The 27,698-nt window shown below is 50.6% G+C and overlaps 1 protein-coding gene across 2 annotated transcripts in view; it reads right to left on the bottom strand.

The window, feature by feature from the left end:
* LOC111158123 (mitogen-activated protein kinase kinase kinase 14) overlaps nt 1-27,436 on the bottom strand; it is a 42,997-nt gene extending 15,561 nt beyond the window's left edge. Inside the window, exons 1-6 of one of the 2 annotated variants that reach the window (XM_022519990.1) lie at nt 9,129-9,150; nt 6,817-6,888; nt 4,039-4,314; nt 2,852-2,921; nt 839-1,049; nt 92-706 (exon numbers count right to left, since the gene is read on the bottom strand). In XM_022519990.1, the coding sequence (XP_022375698.1) occupies nt 92-706; nt 839-1,049; nt 2,852-2,921; nt 4,039-4,294 (1,152 nt within the window). In that variant the 5' untranslated portion in view covers nt 4,295-4,314; nt 6,817-6,888; nt 9,129-9,150. Of the gene's footprint in view, nt 1-91; nt 707-838; nt 1,050-2,851; nt 2,922-4,038; nt 4,315-6,816; nt 6,889-9,128; nt 9,151-27,344 lie in introns of those variants that run through there. The other variant, XM_022519988.1, reaches the window with a different exon arrangement.
* Between the last annotated feature and the right edge of the window lie 262 nt (nt 27,437-27,698).

Genomic DNA, 27,698 nt, shown 5'->3' with positions numbered 1-27,698 from the left:
TTCCCCCAGGCAGGTCCCACCTGACCGCCAGCCGCTGCTCTTGGCCCCAGAGTGGGTGGTCCCCGGGGCAGGTGTGTGGGGGCTCCCTTACCTCCGTCAGCAGGACCCCCTCGCTGTCTTCTGTCTCAGGGCTGGGCTTCCGGGGCTTGGAACCCCCTGCTGACCAGGTCTTGGCCAGGCTGGCCAGGCTGTGGGCCCGGCCGGAGCTCACGCTGCCCTGCAGAGCATGCACAAGGTACTCTTCCACGGAAAACTTCTCCCGCGGGGTGCGGGCTGGGCAGCTGGGCTCCAGGCGGGGGCCAGGCACCGGCTTCTGACTGTCCGCACGGGCCAGTTTGCCCAGGTGAGGGCCAGACAGGGGCTGCTGGTTATCTACACAGGTCAGTTTGTCTAGGAAGGACTCTAAGGGGTGAGGTTTCCAGGGCTGGAGAGGGTGGAACGGGAAGGGATGGGGCAGTCTGCTGTAGGGGAAGGGGTGAGTGGGCTGGGGCAAGGGGCCGAGATCCTGGGGGTGGTGAAGTTTCCACACATGATTCAGACATTGCAAGGGGCTGATGAGTTTGTGGAGTTCTGAGCGAGGCAGGGCTGGCCGTAGGCCCTCCTCGAGTTTCTTAAAGCATAGTTGGCCGAGGCCTGGCTCCTTCAGAGGCTTGGTGAACTGGAGGGTGTTTCTAACATACAGAGGGCCTAGTGGGGATTCATCCTCCTGTGGGGAAAACACAGGTGTTAGGATACAGGGGAAAACACAGGTGTTAGGACACAGGGCCAGAGCCGAGGCCCGGGCACCAAGCCGAAGGCCCCGTGAGCCTGGCATCTGGGCTGTGGCGATGGCTCTCACCTGTACGGGGACTGTGCAGCTCTCTTGCTCTGGGGTTCTGGGGAGCGGTTTGGCCAAGGCCACTCCGGCCTGAGCCAGGGACTTGGAGCTCTTCTTCCTGCGTTTCTTCTGGGCTTTGCTGCGGCGCTTCCCCTTCCAACACACACGGGCCATTTTGCCCTCTGTCGCATGGGCCACATTGTTGGGGATCTGATCAAGGCTCTCCGACTGGCTGTCAGAAGGGACAGGTACGCATGTTGAGAGTGTGAGGAGGCAGGGGGGTGGAACGGCTCAGGTAACTGCAGTTAGAGTCCTTGAGACCCAGAGGTCAGATCCCTGCTTGGCAAGTGCTTGTGTGAATGTGGGAAGGTGCCTAAAGCCCAAGGAACCTCAGTTTTCTCATTTGTAAAATGGGCATAGGTTTTCCTGCCATGCAGACGAAGCTGGGGTTTAAAGGAAAGTGCTCACTTAAAAAGCCTACCTCAGCATCTAATCCCCAAGCAAGCTTCCAACACACAACAGTTATTACCACCGTAATGGGGCGCATGGCCGTGATGGGGCACACACCACTCATCGGTGGGAATGGGTGGATACAAGGTTCCCTCACTGCTCTCCAGGGTGGGCTGTCCCTGGAGAGGTCCTGGGGGGCTGTGGGGGCGCACATAGGACTTGGAGGGCTGCACTCCACAGCGGGCATTCTCAGCTCTGACAAGGGCTTGTTTCCATAGCCTCTGGGTGGGGGACAGGGAGTTTGGGCACCTCCATCCCCATTGGTTCCTGGAGATACCTGGTTTCTGGGAATGTAAGTTGCTGCATAAACACAGACACTATGGGGGCACCTGGGTGGCTCAGTTGGTTAAGCGTCTGCCTTCGGCTCAGGTCAGGATCCCAGGGTCCCTGCTCAGTGGGGAGGCTGCTTCTCTCTCCATCCTCATGCCCCTCTCATGCTTGTGCCCCCTCTTTCTCCCTCTCTCTGAAATAAATAAAATCTTAAAAAAAAAAACAACTCAAAAAACAAGTCTGGGCTGATGGCCGGTACCAGGGAGCCTTCCCTCCTCGGATGGCTAGAGACTGCCTATCACCATGGACGCAAGCTGGCTCTTGGTATTAAGGCACCAGCCACAGATGAGTGTCTGAAAAGGCTGCTGCTGAACGGCCGTGCAGCAGACCACAGCCTCAGCTGCCCTCCTGTGGCCTCACTGCTGCCCCCCACAAAGGAGGCAGAGTCACACCAGTCCTAAGGGGCTGCCAAAGGCCTAGGGGCTCTCAGGCAGCTGGTCTTTTGGCTCCGGCCCCTCAGAAACCCCCGACCCTGGGCCAAAAGGCACTGGGGACAGTGCAAGGCTTCTCATCAAACACTGAGCAATTCTTGGTTCAAGGGCAGCAGCCTTCCCCACAACCTTTTTCTATCACTGGCACTTTCCAAATCCCAATGATAAAAAAGTCTGCTGTTGGTAGAGGCAGGAACTGTCTCCGAGTTCAACCTGCAGCTGGCCAAAAAAATCATCTTTGGGGATGGGGAGCCTGGGAACAGACTGAGCCTCACTCTGGCTTCCTTTCCGTGGGCCACCCAGCTGCGAATCTGTTGGTCCCCCCTCCTGTTTCCAAACCCTCATCCCTCCTTGGATGTGTCTCGCAGGAGAAAAGACCCCAGCAGGTTTCTCCCACCGTTGAAGCAGGCCCCTAGGCGCCTGCATTCGCGGTCACGCACCAGCGGGAAAGTCACTCCTGTTCCCAGCACCCTCCCTGCTGATGGGAAACAAGGGGGAGCAGCAAGGACTCTGAGGAAAATAAAAATAAAATGTCAAGCTGATAGGACCTAGAGGCAGTCGTCCACACGCCGTGAAAAGCTTTTGAAAAGCTCCTTTGGCTGACAGAGCAGTTTAGCCAGGAAAACCTGGGCGGGTTCCAAGAGCCGAACCACAGGTGCTGGAGGAGGGAGCCAGAGGTCACTGGGGAGCGGCCCGGGTGAGCAGCCGGGGAGGGAGGACGCGGTTTCGGTTCCCTGGGTCCCACGCGGGCTGGCCTCCTCACCTGTACTGTTTGGACCCAGCGATGAAGATCCGCTCTGAAAAGGTGGGGCTGAACTCTTGGCTGTTCTCACCTTGCGAGTGAAGGACAAGAGGTTAGATGAGCAGGAAGGAGAGGAAGAACAGGAACTGGGCGCTGAGGAAAGATGAGTCTCAGGGATACCTTCTCAGACCATCTGCCTGCCGGCCCGCCCCCTGCCAGCGCCAGCTTCTCTCACCCCACCTTCCCACTGAACAGGAGCAGAGAGGGTGCTGAGGGGGGCCTTCCTTGCTTCACTATCTGTGCTGCTTAAGTGAGATCCACGGAACACACCCAACGCGGCGGCCGGCACATAGTAACAGCTCAACAAACGTCAGCGGTCATGTCCATCTACGTATGCGTATGTGCGTACTAGAGCCATCACGTCCCCCATGGTTTTAATTTGTATTCTCTCATCTCTCCTCAAAAGCCAGCCAGATGGGAGTGGAAGACAGGGGAAGGATGTGGATATGTGGGAAAATCCCACCGTCTCCCCAGGCTGTACCCCAAGAAAGCTCCTTGGAGGGCAGGGGGTAGCGAGGAGCACTTCCGGCCTCAGCCAGGCACCCGGGAGTCTCAGGCGTTGGTGGCAGCCGCCATGTCGAGTCATGCAGAAGTACTGGGAGTGGAAGCAGAGACGACCCGGCAGGCCCCACCCCCCGTTGGCCTATGTCCCTGTGCCGGGCCCCGCAGGCCGAAGAGCAGGTGTTCATTCTCTGGGGCGGGGCCACCTCAACGTGGAAGGTGGTGAAGGGCCTAGAGGCCCCAGAGGGGCTTTCCAGGAGACCTGGCCTTTCCTGTCTGGGGCTTCTCCAGAGATGCTCAGGCTATCCAAGGTCACAGCACAAGGCCAATGGCCTGCTTGACGATCCTGCCAAGAGCCCCGGGACTGGTGAGGTCTCCCGGCTCTCCTTCCCTGCTATGGTCATGATGGACAAAGGCCTCCACGCACCACCCCTCCCTTCTGTGTTCCAGTCCCCAGCACGGTGACAGCTCCCACTTCGACTCATTCTTAGCTTACCCCCCACCCCAGCTGTGTCTTGTGAAAATCTCTGATAGCGGTCACCCTGACTTCCTGCCCCTGTGTTCTGCCACCTTGGCACAAGGACTGCCCCCCCCCCCCACTACCCCCGCAGGCCTGCCTGCCCTCTGTCACCAGCCCTGGCCCTTACATTCGGCCTGGGCAATGATGGAGATGGCGGCCAGTCCTCCCTCAGAGCCTTCCTTGGCGGTGCCTTTGGTAATCACGTCGTTCAGGATGTCCCACTTCCCGCAGAACACGGGGCTCTTTTCTACAGCCTCGAGCTTGGCGACGGGGACTTGCTTCTTCCCCATTGCCTGTGTCTTCTCCTTGGCTTTGGCGAGCTCCTTCTGCTGCCCGGCAGCCGAACCAGGGGCGCCCGGGCAGGCCATTTCCATCACTGCCATCTCCCAGGCTCACGCTCACCCTGAGGGACCAGAACAGACTGAGTTGGAGGAGAAAAGCAGGGGAGAGGCTTTCGGCCTCTTTCTGCCTCATATACTGATCTTCCAAACACCCAAGTGGCCAAGGAATCAACCCCTGGCATGAGCCTGCACCCTGGCTCCTCTTCCTACTAGCCACATTGCCACAAGCAGACTCCTCCACTCCACCCAGCGAAGTGGGTTCCAGCCCACTTCCTCCAGGACGGCCACGGAGCGGACATCTGGGTTTGTTCTTTCTTGTTTTTATAAATAATGGCCGAATCTCTTTCTGTTGTTTTTTAATGCTGCGTTTTGCTCCCCTGGAACGCGGTGGTAGAGTCCATACTCCAAGACTGCCAGTGACCTCAGGGACTCTGCACAGACCTTGCCTTCCTAGAGGACATGTCTACACCGGCCACGGTGGCTTTTCTCCAAATGGGGAAAATCAAGTTTTTGTTGCGTAGCAGGAGGTAGATACACGTATGTGTGTGTGTATAGAGATTTACGTGTGGATATATACATTTTATACATTTCATATATATGACATATTAAGAGGTCTACAAATCATCATGCAAATGGCAGTGCCTGCACTTGGCTCCTCTCCCAGGACACATCTGTCTGTGGCCTTCCAGAAGGAACTGATAAGCTTCCTTCTGTAACGTCCACACTCGTTTGCTGAAAACCCCTCCCAGGTATCATATTGGTAGTGGAGCTTAATAATTAATTAGCACATCCAATGCCAACCTAGACCTCTAGGACTCTGAAGACAAAGCACAGGGCTTCCTGTCTCCCTGGGTTCTATCTCCAGCAGTCCTGTGCGTTCCCCGGAAGCCCTGGGGGAGAGTGAGCCCAGGGCTGAGACAACCTTGTGCAAACAGCACGCAGACTCGAGCTGTCATGAAAGAGATCTGCACCAATCTGGGATCGCTACCACGTGGGAACCTTCTGAAACGCTGGGCTTGCGCGCTCCCGAAGTGCAGGTCCCTCCAGGTTGGGACTTGCTTTCCGCCAAGCCTGAGAAGGCACCACATTCGGAGAGGTTTTTAATAAGTGCTCTCTGCTGGCAGGCTGGTCTAAAGCTGTGGCTAACAGATGGAGTGTCCCCTGCTGGCCGGGCACTCAGCCCAGAACACAGCTCTATTCGCTCTCAGGGCAGAAAGGCAGGCCGCGTGAAGGCAAACCATCCACTGCTGGCCCTTTGTCCTGGGAGGCGAGGAGCTGACCTGGGATGGTGGGGGGCTGGGCATCGCTAGGCTGAAGCCCTCTTCCTACGGAGTCCACGGCCCTGCAACAGCCATGAGGCACTGAACCAGCCCGACTCGGGGGCGGTGGGTAGGGGGGTAGGAGAGGGTGGGATGGGCTGGTTGGTCACTACTAATTTGATCCTTCCAGCTCTGCCTTCAAGGGTCTGCTGATTCGGAACTCAGAGCAGCACCAACTTTCAGCACAGATGTCCAGGCTCCGCCCTGAATGCTGGATGCTGGGGAGGGGCATGGGCAGCCTCATCGTCACCTGATGACCTTGAGAAGTCTAAGGGGTGCTCTGGCTTCCAAGTGCCCAGTTGTCTCCAGCCTCTTATTTTTTTTCCTTTTAAAGATTTATTTATTTATTTAAGAGCGAGAAAGAGAGAGGTGGTGGGGCAGAGGGAGAGAGAATCCTCAAGCAGACTCCTGGCTGGGTGTGGAATCAGACATGGGGCTCAATCCCAGCACCCTGAGATCGGGACCTGACTGAAATCAACACTCGGCCGCATAACCAACTGTGCCACTTGGGCGCCCTGTCTCAGCCTCTTTGCCGGGGGAAGATGCGTCTTAAGAAAAAACCCCAAGCCCTCAGAACCTACCACTATTAAAGATGGGCCGAAAAGGACCTCAGGAGTGCTTTAATCTCATTTTCACTCCAACAAACTGAAGCTAATTAGGCGGAAACTTGCCCAAGGTCAGCCAGCGTTGTGTGGCACTGCAGGCCCAGGACGTAGAACAGGCCCAGGACCCAGAAGCCCTAGCTCCAGGCTGTGGCGCTCCCTCCCAGAGTCTCCTGGGCTCCAGGCAAACCCCAGGGGGGAACTCATGGCCTTGTTTGGTCAGAAGGCTCCTGAGGGCGGGGGTGGTGCCCTCCTAGCAGGGCACGGATGAGATGATCAATGTTGGCTGGATGCGGGTATCCGAGGACGACCTTCAGGGACAGGATGACCCTGAGCACCAGGGATGAAGAGAAAGTCCCAAGTGAGGAGTGAGAGAAATGAGGCCAAGCCGTCAGGGCTTTGCTGCGGGGGCACCCAGCTGTCTGAGATCCAGCTGTTGTGCGGTTCACACGGCTTGTCTCGGTTGGACAGGGCTCATCCTGAGCTAAGGCCCTCTGGAGAGGCTGTGGGGCTGCCCCTCACCCCCCAGGAGCCATCACATTGCCTCGGCAGTGAGCTGGGCTGCTGGCCAGGGGCCCTGATCCTTGTCTCCAAGAGCATGCCGGGCTCCCCAGGCCCCCTCTGCAGTGCCCGGATGACTCACCCAAGAGGCTGGCAGGCAGACAGGGGAACAGGCAGGCCGCTGAGAGGCTAACCCAGCAGCTGGCAGCTGAACCTGTGAAGGGCACGGGAAAACAGGCTGATCCTCACCTTCCAGGGGCACAAAATCACAGCCTGGGAGCTGTACAGCTTCTCCAGTGCCACATGACCATGACTCAGACCCTCCCTGATAGCCTCCAAGTTCAAGAAGCTATTCTAAGGATACTCTGGCCTGACAGCAGCTCTTCTACACATACACACATGTTTGCTCCCTCCCTCCTTCCCCATTCTACAAGGGTGCTGGCCTACAAAAAATAGGATTCTGCATTGAGCCTGGGACTGCTGGCCAGGCGGCCTTCCTAGGCCTGGTCATTGCCCCTGGCTTGTTTTCTGGGGCTCGTTGCCCCAGACCACTTCCCTGCAGCTCTGCCCCTTCGTTCTCCTATAGCCTGTGGGGCGTGAAGACTGAGCCAGTTGTGTCTCTGCCTTTGAAGGCGAGTCCAAATCCCAATCCATTACTCAGTCTGGATGCTTGCCCCGGCTCCACTCCGGCCTCAAATGCATCCTGCTCCTTTGCTCATTGTCCGAGCTGAAGATGTGGGCACTGGTAATAGCCAAGCCCACTGAGTTCACTTACAAGGCCATGGAAACCAAAGGGGAAAGGAAAGGCGTGTTACTGGTTCAGTATTCTTTTAGGGCACGTGCACTGTTCGTCTGTCTTCTCTGGGGCCTCGATGATCCCCTGGAGAAATCTGGGCATATCTGTGATCTTTGGGCATATCTGTATGACATGCCTGCTGTGGGCAAGGCTCCTGGGCCCTGAGACAAACTTGGCTCCCTCACCAGCTAGTAAAGCTCTGTTGTCTGTGTTGGGACTTTTTTTTTTTTTTTTAAAGATTTTATTTATTTATTTGACAGAAAGATCACAAGTAGGCAGAGAGGCAGGCGGGGGGGGGGGGTAGCAGGCTCCCTGCTGAGCAGAGAGCATGACGGGGCTCGATCCCAGGACCCTGAGATCATGACCTGAGCCGAAGGCAGAGGCATAACCCACTGAGCCACCCAGGCGCCCCCCCCCCCAACTTTTTTAAAGCAGGCTCCATGCCCAGCGTGGAGCCCAGTGTGGGGCTTGAATTCACAACCCTGAGATCAAGACCTGAGCTGAGATCAAGAGTCAGATGCTTAACCAACTGAGCCATCTGGGCACCACCAAGTTGGGGAGTTCTTCATGTGGGTTCAAGGACAGCTTCAGGATGGTCTGTGACTCGCAGAAACTATATACGGTTTGTATTTTTACAGGGAAGAGTTCCACAGCTTCCATCACATTTTCCAAGGGTCCGACATTCCCCAGAAAGTTGCTACAGTCTCTTTAGAAGATCAAGGCCATGATTTTGGCACTGCTCTTCCATGACAAAGAAGAGCTCAATAATGTAGCAGTTTCCCACCTGACTGCAAGTCAAAATAACCAGATGATTCTAAAATGCACTTGCCCTAGACCTCCTGAAACAGTTGCTGGGCAGTAGGCCCAGAATCTGTACTTTTGACAGGTTCTCTGGGTGATTCTGTGCCAAGGGGTCAGAGACTACCATCTGATCCCTGGTCTATACTAGAAGGCCGTGCTGTCCAATATGGCAGCCATTAGCCACATGTGACTATTTGCACTTAAATCGATTAAAATTAGGGGCACCTGGGTGGCTCAGTGGGTTGAGCCTCTGCCTTTGGCTCAGGTCATGATCCCAGGGTCCTGGGATCGAGCCCTGCATTGGGCTGTCTGCTCAGCAGGGAGCCTGCTTCCTCCTCTTTCTCTGCCTGTCTCTCTGCCTACTTGTGATCTCTGTCAGATAAATAAATAAAATCTTTTAAAAAATCGATTAAAATTAAATAAAACTTAAAAATCAGTTCCTTCATTACACTAGTTACCATATTAATGCAGATAGAGAATGTTTCCATCACTGCAAGAAGTTCGATGAGACAGTTCTTGTTTAAGACTATGATAGTAATGTTTTCTCTGACAGCGAAATTTCTGTTCCTAGGATTCTGTGACAAGACTGGAATTTAGGCTAAATGAATTGCCGATTAACTGGAAGCTACAAAAATACGTTTTATTTTGATCTTCAGTGATGATAACCTTCATATTTCAGTTCCCTTTTTTAGTAAGTGCAGCAAAAACACCAGACTAGGAACCAGAAGATCTGGGTTCTAGCCTTGGCAACTTAAAAAAAAAAAAAAAGCAAGTGGGACCATTTCTGTCAAATGAAATCATATTTCAACGCCCAATATATAAAAGAACTAGAAGCACGCAAATGACATGTAACTCACGTGAGAACCAGCTGCTCTGCCAGAGAAGGTGGGCAGGAGCCTCACATCCTCAGCTTCCCTTCATCCACCAAGGATTTCTGTGGAACGCTAGGTCCTCTTCCGAGGAAGAGAGTTTGAAAACCAGTGGCCTAGGAAACCTTCTGAGGTCTCTTCTAGTTCCCCAAATATAACCGATTTGTCAGGATCATTTGAGGGCAGGATGACCAATTCAGAACGATCACTCTTGATATTCACTAAGCCCCTACCATTATTGACCTCATTTTCAGATGTGAAGACTGAGGCTCGGAGAAGGCCAGGGGCCTGCCAGACCAGCCATACGGTTACCAGTTGCAGAGGTGGGGCTGGACCTACACGGCTGTCTCCACGCCCGCACACTCGACCTCGAGCAGGCCGCTGAGAATTCCTCTCTCAGCTGCTTCCGACTTGTTCTGAGGACTGGAAGAGGCAGATTATGTGAGATGCCAGTTGGTCTGCCTGGCCCACAGAAGATGTCGAATGAAAGCTCATTCTCTTGCCCTTCATCTGCCTCATAAATGCCATTATTGAGACAATGGGACTTCGCAGTGTGGGCGCGACAGAGTCAAGGTGTTCAGCTATAGCTAAAGCATTCAACACACTCAGCCTCGGGTCTCTGTATATAAAAGGCAAATAAAAATCTCTGTTTTATGGGCTCATCTTGGAAATGTCCACCGAGGGACTAGGGCGGACCAGGGCAAATCCCTCTCATGACTATTTCATCTGGAAGTAAAAACTTGTCCTCCTCTGAATGCCCAGAGGGGACAAATAGCAGAAGTAGAATGACTCAACTTCCTTAATAAGATATTAGTTGAAAACCAATCTTATTCTGATGCTTCCTCTTTTAAGCCGTCAGCTTGCCTGGCCACTAGGCCACACTGGGCTGGCTTCTGCCTATCAAGAATGAGGGGCTGTGCAGGAGGGGAACCAAGGTCAAGTGCAGGCAGAGTGAGCTGGCCTGGCAAACACAGCCATCCGGCCCGGCAGAGCCAGAGATCCTCGTACACGCTCAGTGCTGGCTCCCCTTTCTGCCCTGCCTACTCTCCCCAGACTCCCCCACCCCCGGCCTCTGTTCTGGCCAGTCTGCTCCTCTCACTTGCCTGAGCACAGCAGCAACGGGTAAGCCTCGGATTCTTTTCCTTTGGTCACCTTCTTGCTCTGGTAGAGAATGCCTTCTTCCTTTATTAATATCCATCCTTGGGGCACCTGGGTGGCTCAGCGGGTTAAAGCCTCTGCCTTCGGCTCAGGTCATGATCCCAGAGTCCTGGGATCGAGCCCCGCATCGGGCTCTCTGCTCAGAGGGGAGCCTGCTTCCTCCTCTCTCTCTCTGCCTGCCTCTCTGCCTACTTGTGATCTCTGTCAAATAAATAAAAATAAAATCTTTAAAAAAAAAAATATCCATCCTTTATCACCTAGCCCCTCAACGAAGCTCTTGCATTCACTGCACAAGTGTTCAGGGAGGGTCCCTAAGTACCAGGGCCTGTACTAACCGGGATCATTCGTTCGATGTCATCTGTGTGTTGGGTATGCGCAATTTGCTTTATCCATTTCGATAACTCACAGAAACCTTGCAGGGTGGGTGATATTATTCCCATTTTACAGATGAAGAAATTAAGGCTCTAGGAGATGAACTTCCTGCAGAAAAAAATGAGGGCCAATTTATACAACTAGAGCAACTACCATGGGATTAGAGCTAAAGCTTCCTGGCCCTTTCCTTGGGGACCCAAGGATTCCCAGTTCCATTCTAGAAGAAAAGCTTGTTGGCAGAGGCCCCTGGAACGTCAAGGCCCTGAGCAGTATTACTACCATGTGGCTATTACTACTCCCATTTTGCCCACAGGATCTACCTACTGTTCGTATTTAATTGCTTCGCCTGTGTAGGCAGGAAACACAAGAACTGAAAATGAGGGGTCTCCTGTAAAAGCCGAATCAGTGATAAACTGGTCAGACTTCTAGGTGGGTTACACCACCACATGTTCCTGAGATGTTAGAATGTTTGACTTGATTAGTTTTAACAGTTTAACATTTCATTTTCTTAAAACAACAACAAACCTCCCCCCCACCCATAGAAGGCACTCATGCAGGGTTTCTAAACCAGAGGGCAAAAAAAGAAAAACAGAAACCTTGATCACTCTAACAAAAGGCAAGGAAAGAAGGAAAAAAGTAGCACAGGAAAAGGACACTAAGTATAAAATGAGAACAGAAATGAAGGTGGCAAAAGTAAGTTGAAGTATTAAGGCAGGATTAATCACAAATAGATTAAGCCCAGCTATTAAAAGACAGACAATCAGATAAGATTTTAAAAGATCCAGCTAGATGCTTACTAAAAGAGACAAAATAAAATTATATAGAAAGACTGAAAATAAAGGATGAAAAGAGATATGCCCGACCAATACTAACCAAAGACATGTAATATTCATAGCAGACAAAATATTTAAGATGAAAGGCTATAACTTATATGCAACCAATAAAGAGCCTCAAAATCCAAAGGCTGGAGGCAAGTTGAGGCTTTATGGATGAGTGAGGTCTCTGCTTTGAGTGTCCTGTCAAACAGAGCTGCAGGATCTTTTTTTTTTTTTTTAATTTTATTTATTTATTTGAGAGAGAGACAGTGAGAGAGAGCATGAGTGAGGAGAAGGTCAGAGGGAGAAGCAGACTCCCCGTGGAGTTGGAAGCCCGATGCGGGACTTGATCCCGGGACCTGAGCTGAAGGCAGTCGCTTAACCAACTGAGCCACCCAGGTGCCCAGAGCTGCAGGATCTTAATAACACAGCCTTCTTGGAGCATGGGTTGGGTCTGCTGGAGACTGGGCTCTGTGCTGAGTACTGGGTGTATATTGAGGAAGAAGACCCAGTCCCTTAAGGAGCTCATAGTCTACCAAGGGAGAGACATGGAGTTAGAAAATTACAATACAGTATGGTCACACAGCAACAGACACAGACACGCAGCAGACGCAATGGGAACACTTGGAGGGACATCTAGCTCAGCCTGGTGGGTGTCAGGAAAGGCTTCCTAAAGTCCTCAGACTAAGTCTCAAGGGGTGAGCAAAAACTACCCAAGAAAAAGGAGAAGGTATTCTAGGTGGAGGGAATGGCAAAAGTTAAGGCACAGAGGTGAGTCTAGAAGAGTTGCAAACAGCTCCAAGTTGCTGGTGGGCAAAGCTCAGGTCATTCGGGGGTTAAATTCTTAGGAAGAGGGGTAGAATTCGGAGGCAGAGTTCCAGAGGGAGGAACCTAAAGGGTAGGGGCAGATGGTAGATGTGGGTACTGACATGTAAACTATGTCCTTGGGACAGAACTCTCACCCCACATCTCCAGCCTGCGCTAACAATACTCCAAGCTCTGGGAGACTTGCTGAATTTTTCCCCCCAGGTGGAGAGGCCGAGTGAGGCTGGAGGCATCTCCAAACCAGCCTGGCATGCCAGCTTGAAGCCTGCATCCCAGGAGAGCAATTTCTGGCTTAGTGTATCGCATTAAGGATCATTAAGGATAGGAAACGCGAATGCACCCCAATCATTAAAATCTTGCCGATCAATTTTAAAATAAAGAACTGTCATGCCCACAGAAACTCAGTCTTGCCAATTCCACAGGTCAAACTGCTAGGTGAATGAAATGTACAGAACAAAATTTCTGACTGTCCTCCAGCTGCCACCACACGCCCGTCCACGCTGGCTAGCCCCACATGCGCGCAGAGACCCTGGTGTCTACAGGCCCCTTCAAATGTTCTAGGCAATCACTTCTGTCTATTCTATTAGCACAGGCCTCACCCACTTCCAGCTTCTCCCTGACCCCCTCCCATCGCAAGCTAATCTGAAAATATCCTGTCTTTAAGATAACCTCAAGTTCAAAGACATCTAGTAGCTCTGCACTACTTATGGACCCAGTATCAACTCTGTGGTCCATAATCTGTCTGACCACTATTTCCCTAAAAATACAGGGTTTGGCTGTGGCCAGTGCGATCTCCACACCCGACTCGCTCGCTGCTCAAATCTATAGGTCTCTATGTGTCCCATGTCTTGTGGGGGCAGCCCTACACATCCAGCCTGTCCTTCACCCCCAAGCTGGACTTAGGTCTCAAAGAAGTCCCTCCCAATAGCTTCACCGAACTGTCGCCTCCTTTTCTGACTGCCTATGGCACTGGCTCTCCTCACTCTCCTTAGCTTCACCCAGGCCCCCACACCATCACCCTCCCTTACTCCTCAAATGAAATAACGCAGATGAAAGAACTCTGGAAACAAGATGTCTTACACCAAGAGGAGAGAGCCATTTCTTGTGTGCACAGCTCAGAGAATTGTGTCTAGATAATGGAGCAAACAGAATTATGGAAAAAGATGCATCATGAGAGATGCTTAGTATATTTTATAATAGTAAAAGCTGGAATAAAAATGTCTGATTACGGGGGGAGGATAATTATTAATTAAATCATGGTACATCCATTAATGATGTTTACAAATAATTTTTAACTATATGGAAAAATGCTGATGGGACACAGTATTAATAGAGAAAAGATTCAGAAGTATATCTAGAGTATGATCCCACCTAGCCTGTGTCTGTATACTACATCAACCTTTATAAAAATGTACCCAGGGCACCTGGGTGGCTCAGTCTGTTGAGCTTCTGACTCTTGGTTTTGGGTGGGGTCATGATCTCAGGGTCCTGGGAGTGAGCCCACGTCAGGCTCAGCAATTAGCACGAGTCTGCTTGTCCCTCTCCTTCCTCCTCTGTCCACCCCCACCCAGTGTGCATGCTCTCCATCCAAAATTAATAAATAAATGAAATATTTTAAAAGGGGCGCTAGCATGGCTCAGCTGGTTAAGCATCTGTCTTCAGCTCAGGTCACGATCTTAGGGTTATGGGATTGAGCCCCACGTTGGGCTCCCTGCTTAGTGGGGAGTCTGTCTCTCTCCCCCTCTGTCCCTCCCCTCTCCCTGCTTATTCTCTCTCTCTCGCTCAAATAAATAAAATCTCAAAATATTTTAAAAAATAAAAATAAATAAAAATGCAGACACCTAGCACAGACACGCAATGGCTAACTCTTGGGTGTTTTAATTTTTTTTATACTTTTCTAATTTTTCCACGTTTTTTCCAGACAGCACATATTATTTTCCCCAGTTTTCATTTTGTAACAGATAATGTTTCCGAGTGTTTAAAAAAATACAGAAAGGCTGTACAGTGAAAAGTGTATGTCCTTCTCATCCTTGCCCCATCCCTCTGAGGGGATCTCAGTTACCGGTTTCTTGTGTGTCCCCCCAGAGATGTCTTCGGGGGAGTATTACTTCTATAACAAAAACAAGCGATCACTCAAAAAAGGGTCTCGTGGTGTGGGAATTGAAGAGGCATCTGGTTCACTGTGTGAGTGGGTCTTAATAAATACGAGATAATAAATACTCTCCCAACCCACAGCCCCCACAGAGGCCTCATCAGAATCGCTACGGCTGGTCAGCGAGTTCGGGCGGCAGCGCTACCGAAACAGAGGGCTGGAGATGGGCAAGCCCGTCCCTCCTGGTTTTGGTTTTCATTTCTGTCTCTTTCTTGTTTCCCACTGGGGGCTGTTATGACTCAAGAAGTAGGAAGGTGCTCAAAGATGGCCCTGTCAGCCATCCTCAACTCTGAAGGCCATGGCTTCCTTGCTTTTATGTATAGTCACCGAGGCCAAGTGTGTACAGCGGTGAAGGCCCGCACTGGTGCTAAATATAAGAAACGCCCGTGGGCACAAGAGGCTCCATAAAGAGCTGGACACACAGCAGAACTGGCCCCGAGACAAAGCCCCCAGCCCCTCCTTCCCTGCTGATGTCAAGGGTGGGACCCGAGGGTTGGTCTGAATCTGGAAAACCCGAAGAAGGCAAGCTGTGCTGGCAAATCTCTCCTACCTTCTTTATATAATATCTGACCCTGTTTCTTTTTTCCTTTAAATTAGAGAATTAAAAAAAAAAGATTTTGCTTATTTATTTGACACACAGAGAGAGAGAGAGAGAGAGAGGCAGCGAGAGAAGGAATACAAGCAGGGGGAGTGGGAGAGGGAGAAGCAGGGTTCCTGCTGAGCAGGGAGCCCGATGCGGGGCTCGATCCCAGAACCCTGGGATCATGACCTGAGTTGAAGGCAGATGCTTAATGACTGAGCCACCCTGGAACCCCGTTTCTTTTTTTTTTTTTTTTAATTTTTATTTATTTATTTGACAGAGAGAGAGATCACGAGTAGGCAGAGAGGCAGGCAGAGAGAGAAGGAAGCAGGCTCCCATCAGAGCAGAGAGCCCGATGCGGGGCTCCATCCCAGGACCCTGAGATCATGACCTGAGCTGAAGGCAGAGGCTTAACCCACTGAGCCACCCAGGCGGCCCCCGTTTCTTTTTTTGATTTGTATTTTGTTCTCAACTACAAAAGTAGTATTTGTTCACTGTAAAAATTTCAACCATACAAAGTACTTAGAGGGACAAAAAAAAAAAAAAAGAGAACTTGGCCTCATTCCCTCCTCCCTACAATGTAAATTTGGTGTAAATCCTTCTAGTTCCATTAGTGTGTGTGTGTGTGTGTGTGTGTGTGTGTGTGTGTGTGTGTGTATATATATATTTGGGACTATTTTTAAAAGAAACATGGGTTTATAGATAGCTAATATTCTACAAGTTATATCTTTGACTTAACAATAGATTACGGAGAGCATCTAGGTGGCTCAGTCAGTTAAGCATCCAGCCGTTGATTTCAGTTCAGGTGGTCATTTCATGGTTGTGAGATGGAGCCTCCATGCTGGGCGTTGGAGTCTGCTAAGGATTCTCTCTTTCCCTCTCCTTCTGCCCCACCCCTCCATTCCCTCTCTAGAAACAAAATTTAAAAAACCTAAAAAACAACAAAAAACCCACAGTAGATTATGGACACTTTCTTACTTCAATGTATGGAGATCTCTTTCATTTTATTTTAATGACTCCATAAGATTCCATGGTAGAGGGGCGCCTGGGTGGCTCAGTCAGTTAAGCATCTGCCTTTGGCTCGGGTCATGACCTCAGGATCCTGGGATCAAGCCCTGTATGGGCTTTGTGCTCCATGTGGAGTCTGCTTGTCTTTCTCTAACCCTCCCCCGACTCGCTCTTTCTCTCTCTTTTTCTCTCTCTCTCAAATAAATAAACAAATCTTAAAAAAAAAAAAAAAAGGATTCCATGGTATAAATGTCCAATCATTTCTCCTCCTATTCTCCTACGGATGTTCTTGCAAATTGTTCCCAATTTTTCAGTCTTACAAATATTAATGCAAAAACAAAACAAAACCCAAAAGCTCTTTATTCACTTTTTTGTGTACTTTTATAGGTAAATTCTAGGTGGTAAACACCTAGAACCGGAATTTCTGGGTGACCCTTCGCATGGTCACTCTTTTCTCATTTCTAGGTGTTAGGAAAGTGGGAAGCATTGATCAGTCCAGGAAAGGTGGTTCCCAAACATTATACGTCATTTGCTAGGAAGATGCTATCCTTGCCTTCAAGATGCCAATAATCTAGTAGGGGAGAGTGGCTGGCTGGATGAATAAAGGAATCACAAAATGATCTTGGGATCAGAAGGGCCTTTGGAAGTCATTTATTCCAACATATCACTTAATAATCCCAAGGATGGCCACCCAGCTGCATAGCAGGATGGCCTTGGGAGTCCAAAGGTCTGATCTGGAGCTATAGTCTCTCACACTCTGGGGGATGACAGGTAAAGATGACTTACTCTGGAGACACAGCTGTCCCATTTGTAAAACAGGGATGCTCGAACGGAAACAATAGGATTTTACAGGACAGCTGAATGCAAGAAGCAATCTTTAAATGCCAAGTACTGTGCCTGGAACACAGTGGGTGCTCTGGTAAACGTTAGCAAAACCTCCAACGAGAAGGAAGCTGATACAAGACGAGCGGTCCTTTCTGGGACTGGAAGTACCAGTTGCTTGGAAGTCCTTGCTTCTGCAGAGCTGAAATCTGCCTTGCAAAGCCTCTAGCCAGCAGCCCTAGCGTCAGGAGGAAGGTCTGGAATAGATGCCATCAAAGGAGAAAGGGAGAGACCCAAATCAGAAGGGTAGAAGCAGTCAGCAAGGCAAGGTCAGCCTACGAGGGGGATGTTCTTTGAAGTGCATTCTGCGCGTGCCGTCCAGCTTCTCCCTCTGTTGGCAGTGCCCAGCTCCCAATGGACTGAGGAAAGAGCTGCCGGTGCATGAGGAACCACGACCCAGAATTCCTCGACAGATCAAGTTGAAATTAGCTGTCCCGTGGACATCTTTGTCCTGTGGACAGCAAGAGTCTGCTACTATGTGTATACATGCTAATTACGTGCCAGTGTCAATAATAATAGAAATAACAGTAGCTATTACTGTTTGCTACATATTAGGTAATGCATGCACTGTCTCTTGGACCCTCTCAAGAACTCCATGAGCAGGGCACTAATATTGTTCCCTTTATACAGAGGAAGAAACTGAGGCTCAGGAGCTCAAGTAAATTAGTCTGACGCTAAAAAAAAATTAGTCTGATGCTACTCTGCAAGGAATTGGTAGAAGCCAGATTTATGCCCAGGGGCTCTTTTGTCAAAGTACGGATTCTTAACATTAACATTCTGTTTTCACATGATCTAAAGCTTTAAAAAATTGAGACCCAAACACAGAAGCTGCTACAAGTCAAAGGTTTGTTAGTGAGAAACCCAGGGACTGACCCAAGAGGGAGCATCTCCATTAGTGAGTATAAACGCAGCCAGCCTATGTTCTGCAGCAAAGCAACTTGAAAATGGCAATGGGAAGCAAAGACTTCAAGCTGGACACGGGGCAGCCCCATATTCCTTAGTCTCCCCATGCCCGGCGTGGGTATCAGGTCAGGCACACTCAGGCCCATTGCAAGGACCAACTCTACAGCAAAGTTCAAATGTGCCTGGCATTTTAGAAGGCCTGGCTCCAGGCCTTCTGTGATTTTTGTTGCTGTTTGTTTGTTTAATAGCAAAGCCTTGAGCATCAGCTAGTATCTTCTCAAATATGGTCGGTACTTTGTCTCTAGGGCCCTGATAAAGGGCATGGCATAAGCTCTAAAAGAAAAGTGTTACAAAAGCATTTTCAATTCAACTTTTGAATCCTTTGCAATTTAACTTTTGAATCCAACAGCATACAGAACAAGCCACGGGGGCATCCCTGATCCACACAGGCGATTATGGAATTGGTATGCAGGAGAATGGGGTGGGGGGAGGAGTAGTAGTGAGGAAAAGAAAAGAAAACAAAAAACCAAAACAATCATATGCGTGTCTCATTTTATACAATAAGCAGCAGGGAATTTTTAATGTATGTTAAGTCAAAAAAAATTGCAAGTGTGTTCTGTGGGGTATTTTGTGTCATTACACATCTTGATTAAGCGGGGCTGCAGTATATACCATTTGGTAATGATCAATTTCCAAAGATTACAGCGCCATGAACTGCCCCAGACACTAAAATCATGCCAAACCCAATCAGCTTTCTTTTGATGAGTCAAAATGTACTTCTGGATCTTGTCAAGCCTTGAGGTCATCATTACAAGCATCATTTGGTTGTGAAAAACAGTTCTTCTTATTTAACCTTCTGAACTGGATTCTGAGCAAGGAGCAGTTCCCTGGGCTAAGGTGAATCTCACTGAAATACAACCACTGCCTTCCTCTCTCGCTTGGTAAGGAACTCTGTTTTCCCGGTGGAACTGGCTTCAAGCAGGGTTTACCTGCATTCAGAGCAGACGGAGAAAGACAGGTTCAGCCTCCCTGTGAGGGAGGAGGCTTCAAGTTCATTGTAGTCACTGGTGACTGGTTTTGAAATTGAGGAACTAGTTTGAGGAACTTCAGAATAAACAAGAAACCCAAACAACTCGGTTTTCCACAGAAGACTTCCAACGCACAGGGGTAATTGGAAGGAAGCACACGGTCCAGCTCTGCTTTTTGGCAGTGGAACCCTGACCATGGCTTCATTTCAGACGCTGCCCTACACAACCTTTGACAGAATTGGCCTGAGTGACAACTCGAGGACGTGAGCAACAAAGGTGATTTTGACATGTCCCTTTATAATACAGGGTCACACTCCTGTCCTCCTTTAGGAAGGGAAGAAAGGTCTGGGGCCTGTGGTATAACAGGGAGCATTCAGAAGCTCTCAGCATATTCCTTGGTCAAGGAGGGGAAACCATGAACAGCCTGTGGCTCCTTCAGCCTCTTTTGGGCCAGGAGAGCCCAGCAGGAGGAATGTGGATGCTAGTCTTGTACTTTCCCTGGACCACAAATCCTTGGCCAGTGGATCCCACGCTCCAGGTGCCGTGCTGGCCAGCAGATGCCAGATGCCACGGTGACCGAGACAGACAAGGTCCTTGCCCTCACGAGGCTGTCACCATCATAACCCTGGAAAGGCTTTTCTGGAACGCTGAACTTAGTTACGAAGAAGCACAGTCATGGGTCAGGCTTTGAATCATTTGCCTGCGAACCTGTGTCAGAGCGGCGCCAAGCACATGGGATCGTGTCACCGCCTTCTCTACTGCAGCCGGGAAGGGTGGGCTAAGTCAGCCCTATCTTCAACAGCTGGCAACCTGTTGTCTGCTTCTGCTCTGAACTATGTGAGCACACATTTCTCCCGACAGTGGCTTCACCTCTGCAAATACACTCCCTTCCTCCCAGACTGCTGAAGTTTCCTGATTGTTCTCAAGCTCCTTTTCCAAGCTGACAGATCCCACCCAGGTCCCCGCAGAATGGGAGGTGGGGCTCCTGCCCTCCAAGGAACTCTGTGTGTGACAGTGCTGGGTCAAGCTGGACCAGGAGGACCACCGGGCCGCGATGCCTTGCTGGCTCCTCTCCAGCCCCCAGTCATGGTTCATGATTTAACACCTTCAATGTCTATCCCCTCCCCCGCGCCCTGGTGCCACAGCAAGCTCCCTGAGAGAAGCATCTCCGTTATTCTTGTTTTCATATTCTAGCACCTGCCAGAGCAAAGGCTCACTGAAAGGATGACTAATACACTCCTAAAGAACACACTAGTGTCCCGGCTCTTAGAGCCTGTCTGGTCCGGCATCCGAGTGTCCAGACTGTCCCATTCGCCTGGCGAGCAGAAGCAGGCAGAGCCTGGTGACCAGGGGTGGCTGTATTCTGACTGCACCCCAGCAAGAAGGGGTCACTCAAGCTGGCTACTGAGCCGCCCTCATCCCCTTTCCTAAATGCTGACCTTGAGACCCAATTACTTCCAATTCTTTGAGAAGATGGCCTTCCTGTGCCAGACAACATCCATCTGGGCTCCAATGTGCACCTATATCCTCGACAGGAGGTGGTACGCAAATCTCCAGCTTTTACATTTATCTATTTATCTCTAGAAAGCTATTCCTGCCTCTCAAAGCACATCTGCCAACAGTACAGTCCCAACAGTAGGCTGGGACTACCGGGCACAGGCTCAAGGAGCCCGGTTCATCCAACTAACTTCTTGGGCCAAAGTATTTCTAATCTTAACTTTTAAGAGCATCTTCATCTGAGTTTGGCTAAGGCCCCCTTTCCTCCTAAACCTCCCAGTCATCCCTAGTATTGACCAGGAGACCAGTATTGACTAATTCTGGCCCAGTGAAAGGAAATGTCAACGACAGCAGACAGTGGGTGGTGAATCTCAGATACAACAGCTCTTTGCATGTACAGGAGCCATCATCCAGACGGGACATCATGCTTTGCCCACAGGGAAGAGCTTCTTCACTGAGAGTTGCTGGCTGAATCCAGTTGGAATGACCCCTGACTACTCTGGCTTTTCTGGTCACCTCCATCCCATGGGCAACATGTCCCTTCTTCACAGTGGAAAGATGCAGAAGAGCTTCTTGGTGCCCGGTGGGTTTGCACCATCACGGTCAATCATTAATAGGATCTGAATGCCCACTCTGGGTAAGACACTGCTTGGGGAGGTAGGATGGTGCCCTAAAGGTGCAGGCCACCTTTGAGACTTCCGGGTAACCCTGCCCAGAATTGTTTTTTCTTATCAACCTTGACCTCCTTTTGTTTACACAAACTCATGGTATAAGAGAGTGTCAAGTGAATAGCTTTCTGTTGACTTTTTCTTAGGCTTAGAGCAGCTGCTCTGGTTCCACCCTTCCCAGGTCTGGTAGAGCTTGCAGCAAGACTGACAGTGATGGGGTCAAGGGAGGGGAATAAAGGAGGAACTAGTTAAAAAATCCAATTCCTACTCCGCGAGTAGTTCCTTTGTTCAGTGGTGGCAGAGCATGGTGAAAAGAGCCCGGACTTTAGTTCAGATTCTGCCATGAACTAGCCATGTGACCTTGGGCAACCCACTCAGCTTCTTGGGCCATCATTTTCTCTTCTGTAAAGTAGTGGAGGATGTGAATGGTAATGGTCATTTCCAGGCTGTGATTCTAACAGCTTTTTCTTGACAGAGTGGTTAGAGCCTAAAGGTCGCTTAGCCATGCTTGCCTGGAAATGATGGCTGGCTAGTTCGGACTGACAGGCTGTGGCTCTGGGGCTGAGCGGGGGGTCTAGTAATACTAGTTCTTTTCCTGAGGCTTCAATAAAGTCAAGCCCACTTTGCGGGTAACCCTGGACATTGCCTACAGATGTCCCTGACCGTTAGCTGTCAAGTTCAACACCAATTACACGGGTCCAGAAGAGAGAGTTTTGAACAGACTCTTTGTCTTGGTGGATGCCTGGTCATGGCCTTAGTGGGAAGAGGGTGAGCAGAAGCCATAGCAACCAGAAACTCAGGGGGGAGGGATGGCTCAGGACTTTCCTCTGCTGCTTCTTTCTGAGTCCAAACACCAGCGCAGGATGCGTAGACAACTGAAGTGGTGGCAGGCTTGGAATGACAGTAAAATGACAGTTTCTTGAAGTCCAGGGTTTCATCTAGCCTTTTCAATCATTGGAGCTCGTCAGAGCCTTCCAACTCAGGTGGCAAAAAGAAAGGCAGCAGGTAGAAAAGGGCTCCCTAAAAGGTCTTTCACACCAAAGCATGGTTTGCACTCTCTGCTCTTTGCCAAGGGGTTTCCCAGCTCCCCGGAGCCAAAGCTCCCCTCCTGTTTCTTTGCTGACTGTCACTGGAATGGGGCCATTTTCCACCCTCAAGGTGGCTGGACTCAGGAGCGCAGTGACACCGCTGATCTGGGCTCTGTGCCTCGTCCACATGACCCCCTCCCCCAGCCAAGGGATCCATCTCTCTGTTGGTTGGCAAGCCTTGGGAGCCTCCCATTTGTTTCCTTATCCCTGCCTCCAAAGCCCTTCCGCTGAAATGAAAGTGATCTTTGGTAGAGGGCTTTTTTTTTTTTTTTAAAGTTTATTTATTATTATTTTGTCAGTAATTTCTAACCCTACCACGGGGCTCGAACTCACGCCCCCCAGCTCTAGAGTTGCATGCTCTTCCAACTGAGCCAGCCAGGCGCCCTGTGGCAGAGGGCTTCTTGACAAGGTCTGGTTAAGACTTCCTCTGCAGTTGTGCTGGGGAATAAGTCGCCTGTCACCTACACCCCTGCATGGGTGACTCACCTTCTAGAGAAAGTGCTCTGCTCACCTAAGCAAAGCTGCCTGGAAAATGACTAAAGCACCTATCAAATGCACTCCATGAGGTCAAGCAGTTAGTGAGCCGGGCCCAGACGCTCTGCCTCTCACCTCCAGCCTGAAGTCAAGTGTGGGGCCGCCACTCCAGGCCTGCTGGTTTCATTTTCATCTGAACCGACCTCCACATGAGGCTTGACATCCGGTGATCTATTTTTTCTAAAAACTAGGTTCACTTTAGAAATGACTCTCTGGCCATGAAGACAGCTTCCCCAAGAGAAAACAAAATGTTATTTAAAGGGAACGTCAGCCTGGTGGGAGCCGGTATTTTTGTTTTGTATTAAGAAGAGGAAAAAGGAATTTAAAATGTAGTGCGAGACTTTTTTTCCCCCTTGGGAAAAAAAAAGTCACCAATTCCTTGGGTGATTTAAAGGAAGATCTGTAAGCCCCTGACTACAGATCCAGGACCCCCAGATACGGGAGTAGCAATAGGCTGACAAAGCTGTATATATAAGGGGGAAAGGGCGGTGAGCTGGGGGGTGCCACGCAGTGGCGAGAACCTCGCCCCACGGAACCAAAATCTTCCTCTGAGTCCCTCAAACAAAGAATAAGTCCTTGCTGACTTATATTCTACACAGTATTTTCCCATTTTTCATCTCCAGAGCTTTAGCCGTGGGACCTGCTTCCCCGTATGAGGGTGGGAGGTGGGCAGAAGGGAGTCCTAGGAAGGCCCAGCCCAGCTTCTGGCTCAGAGTCCTGGGAACACCTAGGGTGCTCTGGGTGTAGGTTCACCAGCTCTGATCGGGCACAGCCCGGGCCTCTGTTGGCTCCTTTGGAGGGTGGTGAGGGCAGTGTTTAGTACACGACAGGGAGAACGTGACAGCGAAACCCCGGCCCCAAAGAAACGTCCTCTGGAGGTCCTCCTGAGAGAATGACTCTCCCCTGTCAGGCGGTCTGACCCTTCCTGACATCGTCTTACAGAGGAAAGGCAACGAGGACTACTGCTATTACCACCACGACCACCACCACCACCATTTGTAGGCGTCATGTTCTGGGGCTTATTAGGTGCCAGGCACTGAGCTCAGGCACTTGACATCTATTCTCTCATTTTCTACTCAAAACAATCCCATGAAGTATTTCTGATCCCATTTACAGATGCGGCACCCGGTGCCGAGGGAAGTGAAGTGATTTGCCTGAGTCACACAGGCAGACAGGGGCAGACCTGGACCTGACCCAGGTCTGTCTGACTTGACAGCCGAAACCCCCGCATCTGAAATTGGAGACGCTGTGGACTTGCTCTATCAATTGGCCTGATCACCTGACCCCTCCGCGTTAATTTCTGCATCTGTCAAACGAAAAGAAGCAGACTTGTCGGGGGATGTGTTCTTCACCTTTCAGCCTTTTATTCATAAGTAATTATGAGTAACCGATGGCCCTTAAAAATCATCAGCAATACTTATGAATATTAATACTTGTTAGCATAAATAGATAAATAAGGCGGCCACCCTGGTTTAGTTACATTCACAATTGACATGTTTTGGGGGAAACAAAACAAAACAAAACAAAACAATTTATCCTTTCATGAGTGGGTTAGTAGACAAAGCAGTGAACTAGAGGTCCAGAAATGTGGGCTTAGATTCTGGGCATTATAGTGCTGTCCTGAATAATCTCATCCACTTTATTCCTCCTAATGAGGGTTCCCTCTCCTGATCTTTGGTCCTGCCTTCCTTTACACCAGTACCTCCCCAAAATGGCTACAGAGTACCATGACTCTTGATGCCATGTAATCTTAAGGGATTTCTATCAGGATGATAAGGGGTTAAAGGACGCAAACCAGCAAGCCAGGAAGAGGATCTTTTAAGACTAAGAAGGGCACACTGGCCACTGAGGAAAAATGACTTTTCTCTGTAGTGTCACTCAGGTGAATAAGACAAGCCCAGAACTAAAGGCTCCATACCCAACATACTGGAACGTCTCAGCTCAACTGAAATGCTCTACTAACCAAACTGCCCTAAGTTTAGCCTTCTATTTCTAATCTACTGCTTTCAACATTTCAGTCAGCATCACCAAGTGCATGCAAAGCCTTCACACGTGCATCACTTCAAAGGCTCACTTCAAATGCTCAGCCCCCACTCCTTTCCCTTCCTCCCGTTGTGCACAGAGGCCAGAGGGCCTGGCTTATCCATATGGTTCCCCAAATCCACCAACATGGAATGGTCTCCCTTCCCGCCAATTTCACACCGGTGCCATCAAAAGTGCCCATAAGGCTCAGATGTTTCCAGTTTAACTGAAATACTAAAATGGGGCAAACAGGAAGCATCAGACACAACTGCGGTAGTGACTTATTAATCACGAAAGCAGAATTTTAGTTGCATTTTAACCTTTTGCCAGGAAAAAAAAAAAACAGCTTTGAGGTGATGGAAGCCATCGGTACAAATACGCTGCCTAGACGAGTATCAGGCTGACTTATACTTTAATTTAGGGCTGAGTTTGGCTCTATCATTTTCTTAACTATTCTCCCAGAAAGAGCATCTGTCAGGCCAACCAATATGAATCTGTCAGCTCTTCATCAAGGCAGGCAGACCTGCTAGAAAAGCTCATGTACTGTCCACTGAGACAGGAAAAAAAATAGGAAATTCAAAGTGATTTCACGGGCCAAAGTGATAGAGGGCTCTTAAGAGGGTGCCAACAACGAAGAAAACAGCCCTGGATGAGGCTTTGCCTTTCCCATCTCTACAGATCTCTCACCAGGCCTTGGCTGCGATGAACTGTTACCATAAACCAAAAAAAAAAAAATCACAACAGTTGCCTAGAGTTGGGCAACCAATCAGGGCAGGCCTGCTTCTCAACATTAAATGATATACAAACACTCCAAGCAGATCACAAAGGAGTCAGTGTTCAACAGGAGAACCAAAATGAGGAACCAAACCTCCATCTGTTGAGGCGAAACGGCCAACCAGACATTTTTGTTTAATAGATAAAGGCTCATTTGGCAGGGTCTCTGTCTTGTGGTGCCGCTCCCACAAACCCTAACAGACAATACCAGGGGCCAGAAAAAACCCCCTTCAGAACTGCTCCTTATAATCTGGAAACAGGCAGAAGGTGACCTAAAGCTTAGCAGCTGATTGCTGTCTGATTTTACAAAAGTGTTGGAACACACACCTGGGTACGTATCTCTAAAATTAAAGTCTGAGACTCTAACTTTTATTTTGAGACCTTCTGAGAAGTTCACCACACCCTTCAAAATAAATGAGGATGTCTTCAAGGTGTCAGAGGTCTGGCATCACTGCACCCCAGGAACCGATTTTGACATCACTTTAAAAACACCAAGAGTAAATTCAAACACATCGTGACATGACAAGCAGCTGTCCTCTCATGGTGAGGGCAAAAACACCACACCAAGCGTCTCCCTTCTTCTTGCAACTAAGTCCCATCACGTGGTCCTGGTCCAGGGGAAGGAATCTGGGTAAGACTCCAGTGGCCCAGGCTCTTCACCCTGAGTCCTAACTATGATGTATACCAAGCACCCCCCCCCATCTGCTTCAGGTACCTCACCTATAAAACAGGACAATACTGTCTATGTTTTCACCCAGACGTCTCAAGGAAAAAGGAGGTTACAGGTAGGAAGATACAGAGTAAAAAAAAAACACATCACTAACACATCACTAATGTTAAGATATTATCTCCCTCTAATCTTTCAGACAGACCATGTTTCTAGTCAAGGGGTTTTCAACATTTTTCCTGGAATGAACTTCAGACTGCTATTTTGTACTGGGCCCCACTTCTCATCATTTAATTTGACTTGCTTTTAGATTCCTTAATCAAGTCACTGGTGTTCACTGTCTCCAGTGGACAAAAATAATTCTGCCATTTACACCACGGATTTCTGCACATTTTCTCCATTCATCCTCTTCTCCCCACAGTACTTCCCCCATCCACCTTTTAAGACGGGACGCAACATTTAAAACTCCAATTAGGAAGGAAGCTCCTTTTTCCAAGTTACCCAGTACCAGGGAGGCTTCTGGGCAGGTGGGACTCTGCACTGGACAAGAGGCCTCTTTCTGCCTGGTGCCCCACGGGCTTCCAAGATGGGAATATTATACCGGAGCCCACGGATGAAGTCCTGAGTGGAGCGGAGAGGATTACAGAGGGTCAGGGTAAGAAAGAGGATGCTGAGAGTGGCCAGCACCGGCCCGCTGGTGCCAAGGGCAGGCTCTGCTCCTTCTCCCCGCCTCGAGGTGTGACCAGAGAACTTCCCAAGGGAAGGCCGAGGGTTTCACTGCCAGGGCAGGTGTGAGGGCGCACGACAGGAGCGCTTGTGCATCGGCCACCTTCCGTCCCCGACCGAGGCGAGTTCCCACCCTGGAGGCACCAAGGGAGAGGAGCAGGAGGGGCGGGCTTCGAGATGGGGCAGGACAGCGCGGGGCTAAAGAGGGTGCTGGGGAAGGGGAAGCAGGGTGCCCCTTGGCGCGCTCTGGGCGCGTGTGCGGCCTGCGGGGGTGCGAGGCGAGCACGGCGTGCGACCTTGGCCCTGGCAGCGTGGTGTCAAGCGAGCGCTCGCGGCCCGCCGCCGAGGGCCCCCGCGCCAGTGGATCTGACCGGCCGCGCCGCCGACCCCCACCACTCCGGGCGGCGGGCCAGGCCGCGGCCTGGCCCCAAGCTGAGGGGCGACTCATCCCAGCCGCTCCCTCGACGCCCCGCTCCGGACCCCGGGGTCCCGCCCAGTCACCTACCGGCTGAGCGCCGATCTCCCCAACCAGCGAGTGTCTCGCGCTCCCCTCGCGCCTTCTCCCGCCGCCGGCCGCCGACCGCTGGGCTCCGGGACTACGGTCGCCCCGCCCCAGTCTCGAGCCCCGCCCCCTCACCGCCTTCCCGGCCGCCCTCGGGGCCACGCCTCCCCCGGCGGCTGCAGATTTGCCACTCTTCGCGCCTCCTTGCTTTGGCCTCACCTCGACCCTTGGCCCCGCCCACTCCTCCAGTCTGACCAATGAACCGGCGCGTCCCGGCTGGTCCCGTCGTACGGCCCCTAGCAAAGATTGGCTAGGAAGGCCTCGTTTCCAGAAATGGGCATTATTTCCGGACAGTGT

Source organism: Enhydra lutris, unplaced genomic scaffold (genome assembly GCF_002288905.1).
Source record: "Enhydra lutris kenyoni isolate GAN:26980312 unplaced genomic scaffold, ASM228890v2 scaffoldscaffold57, whole genome shotgun sequence".
NCBI classification, from domain to species: domain Eukaryota; kingdom Metazoa; phylum Chordata; class Mammalia; order Carnivora; family Mustelidae; genus Enhydra; species Enhydra lutris.
The sequence above is the reverse complement of the archived record's forward strand: the minus strand, read 5'-3'. Positions and strand labels throughout refer to the sequence as shown.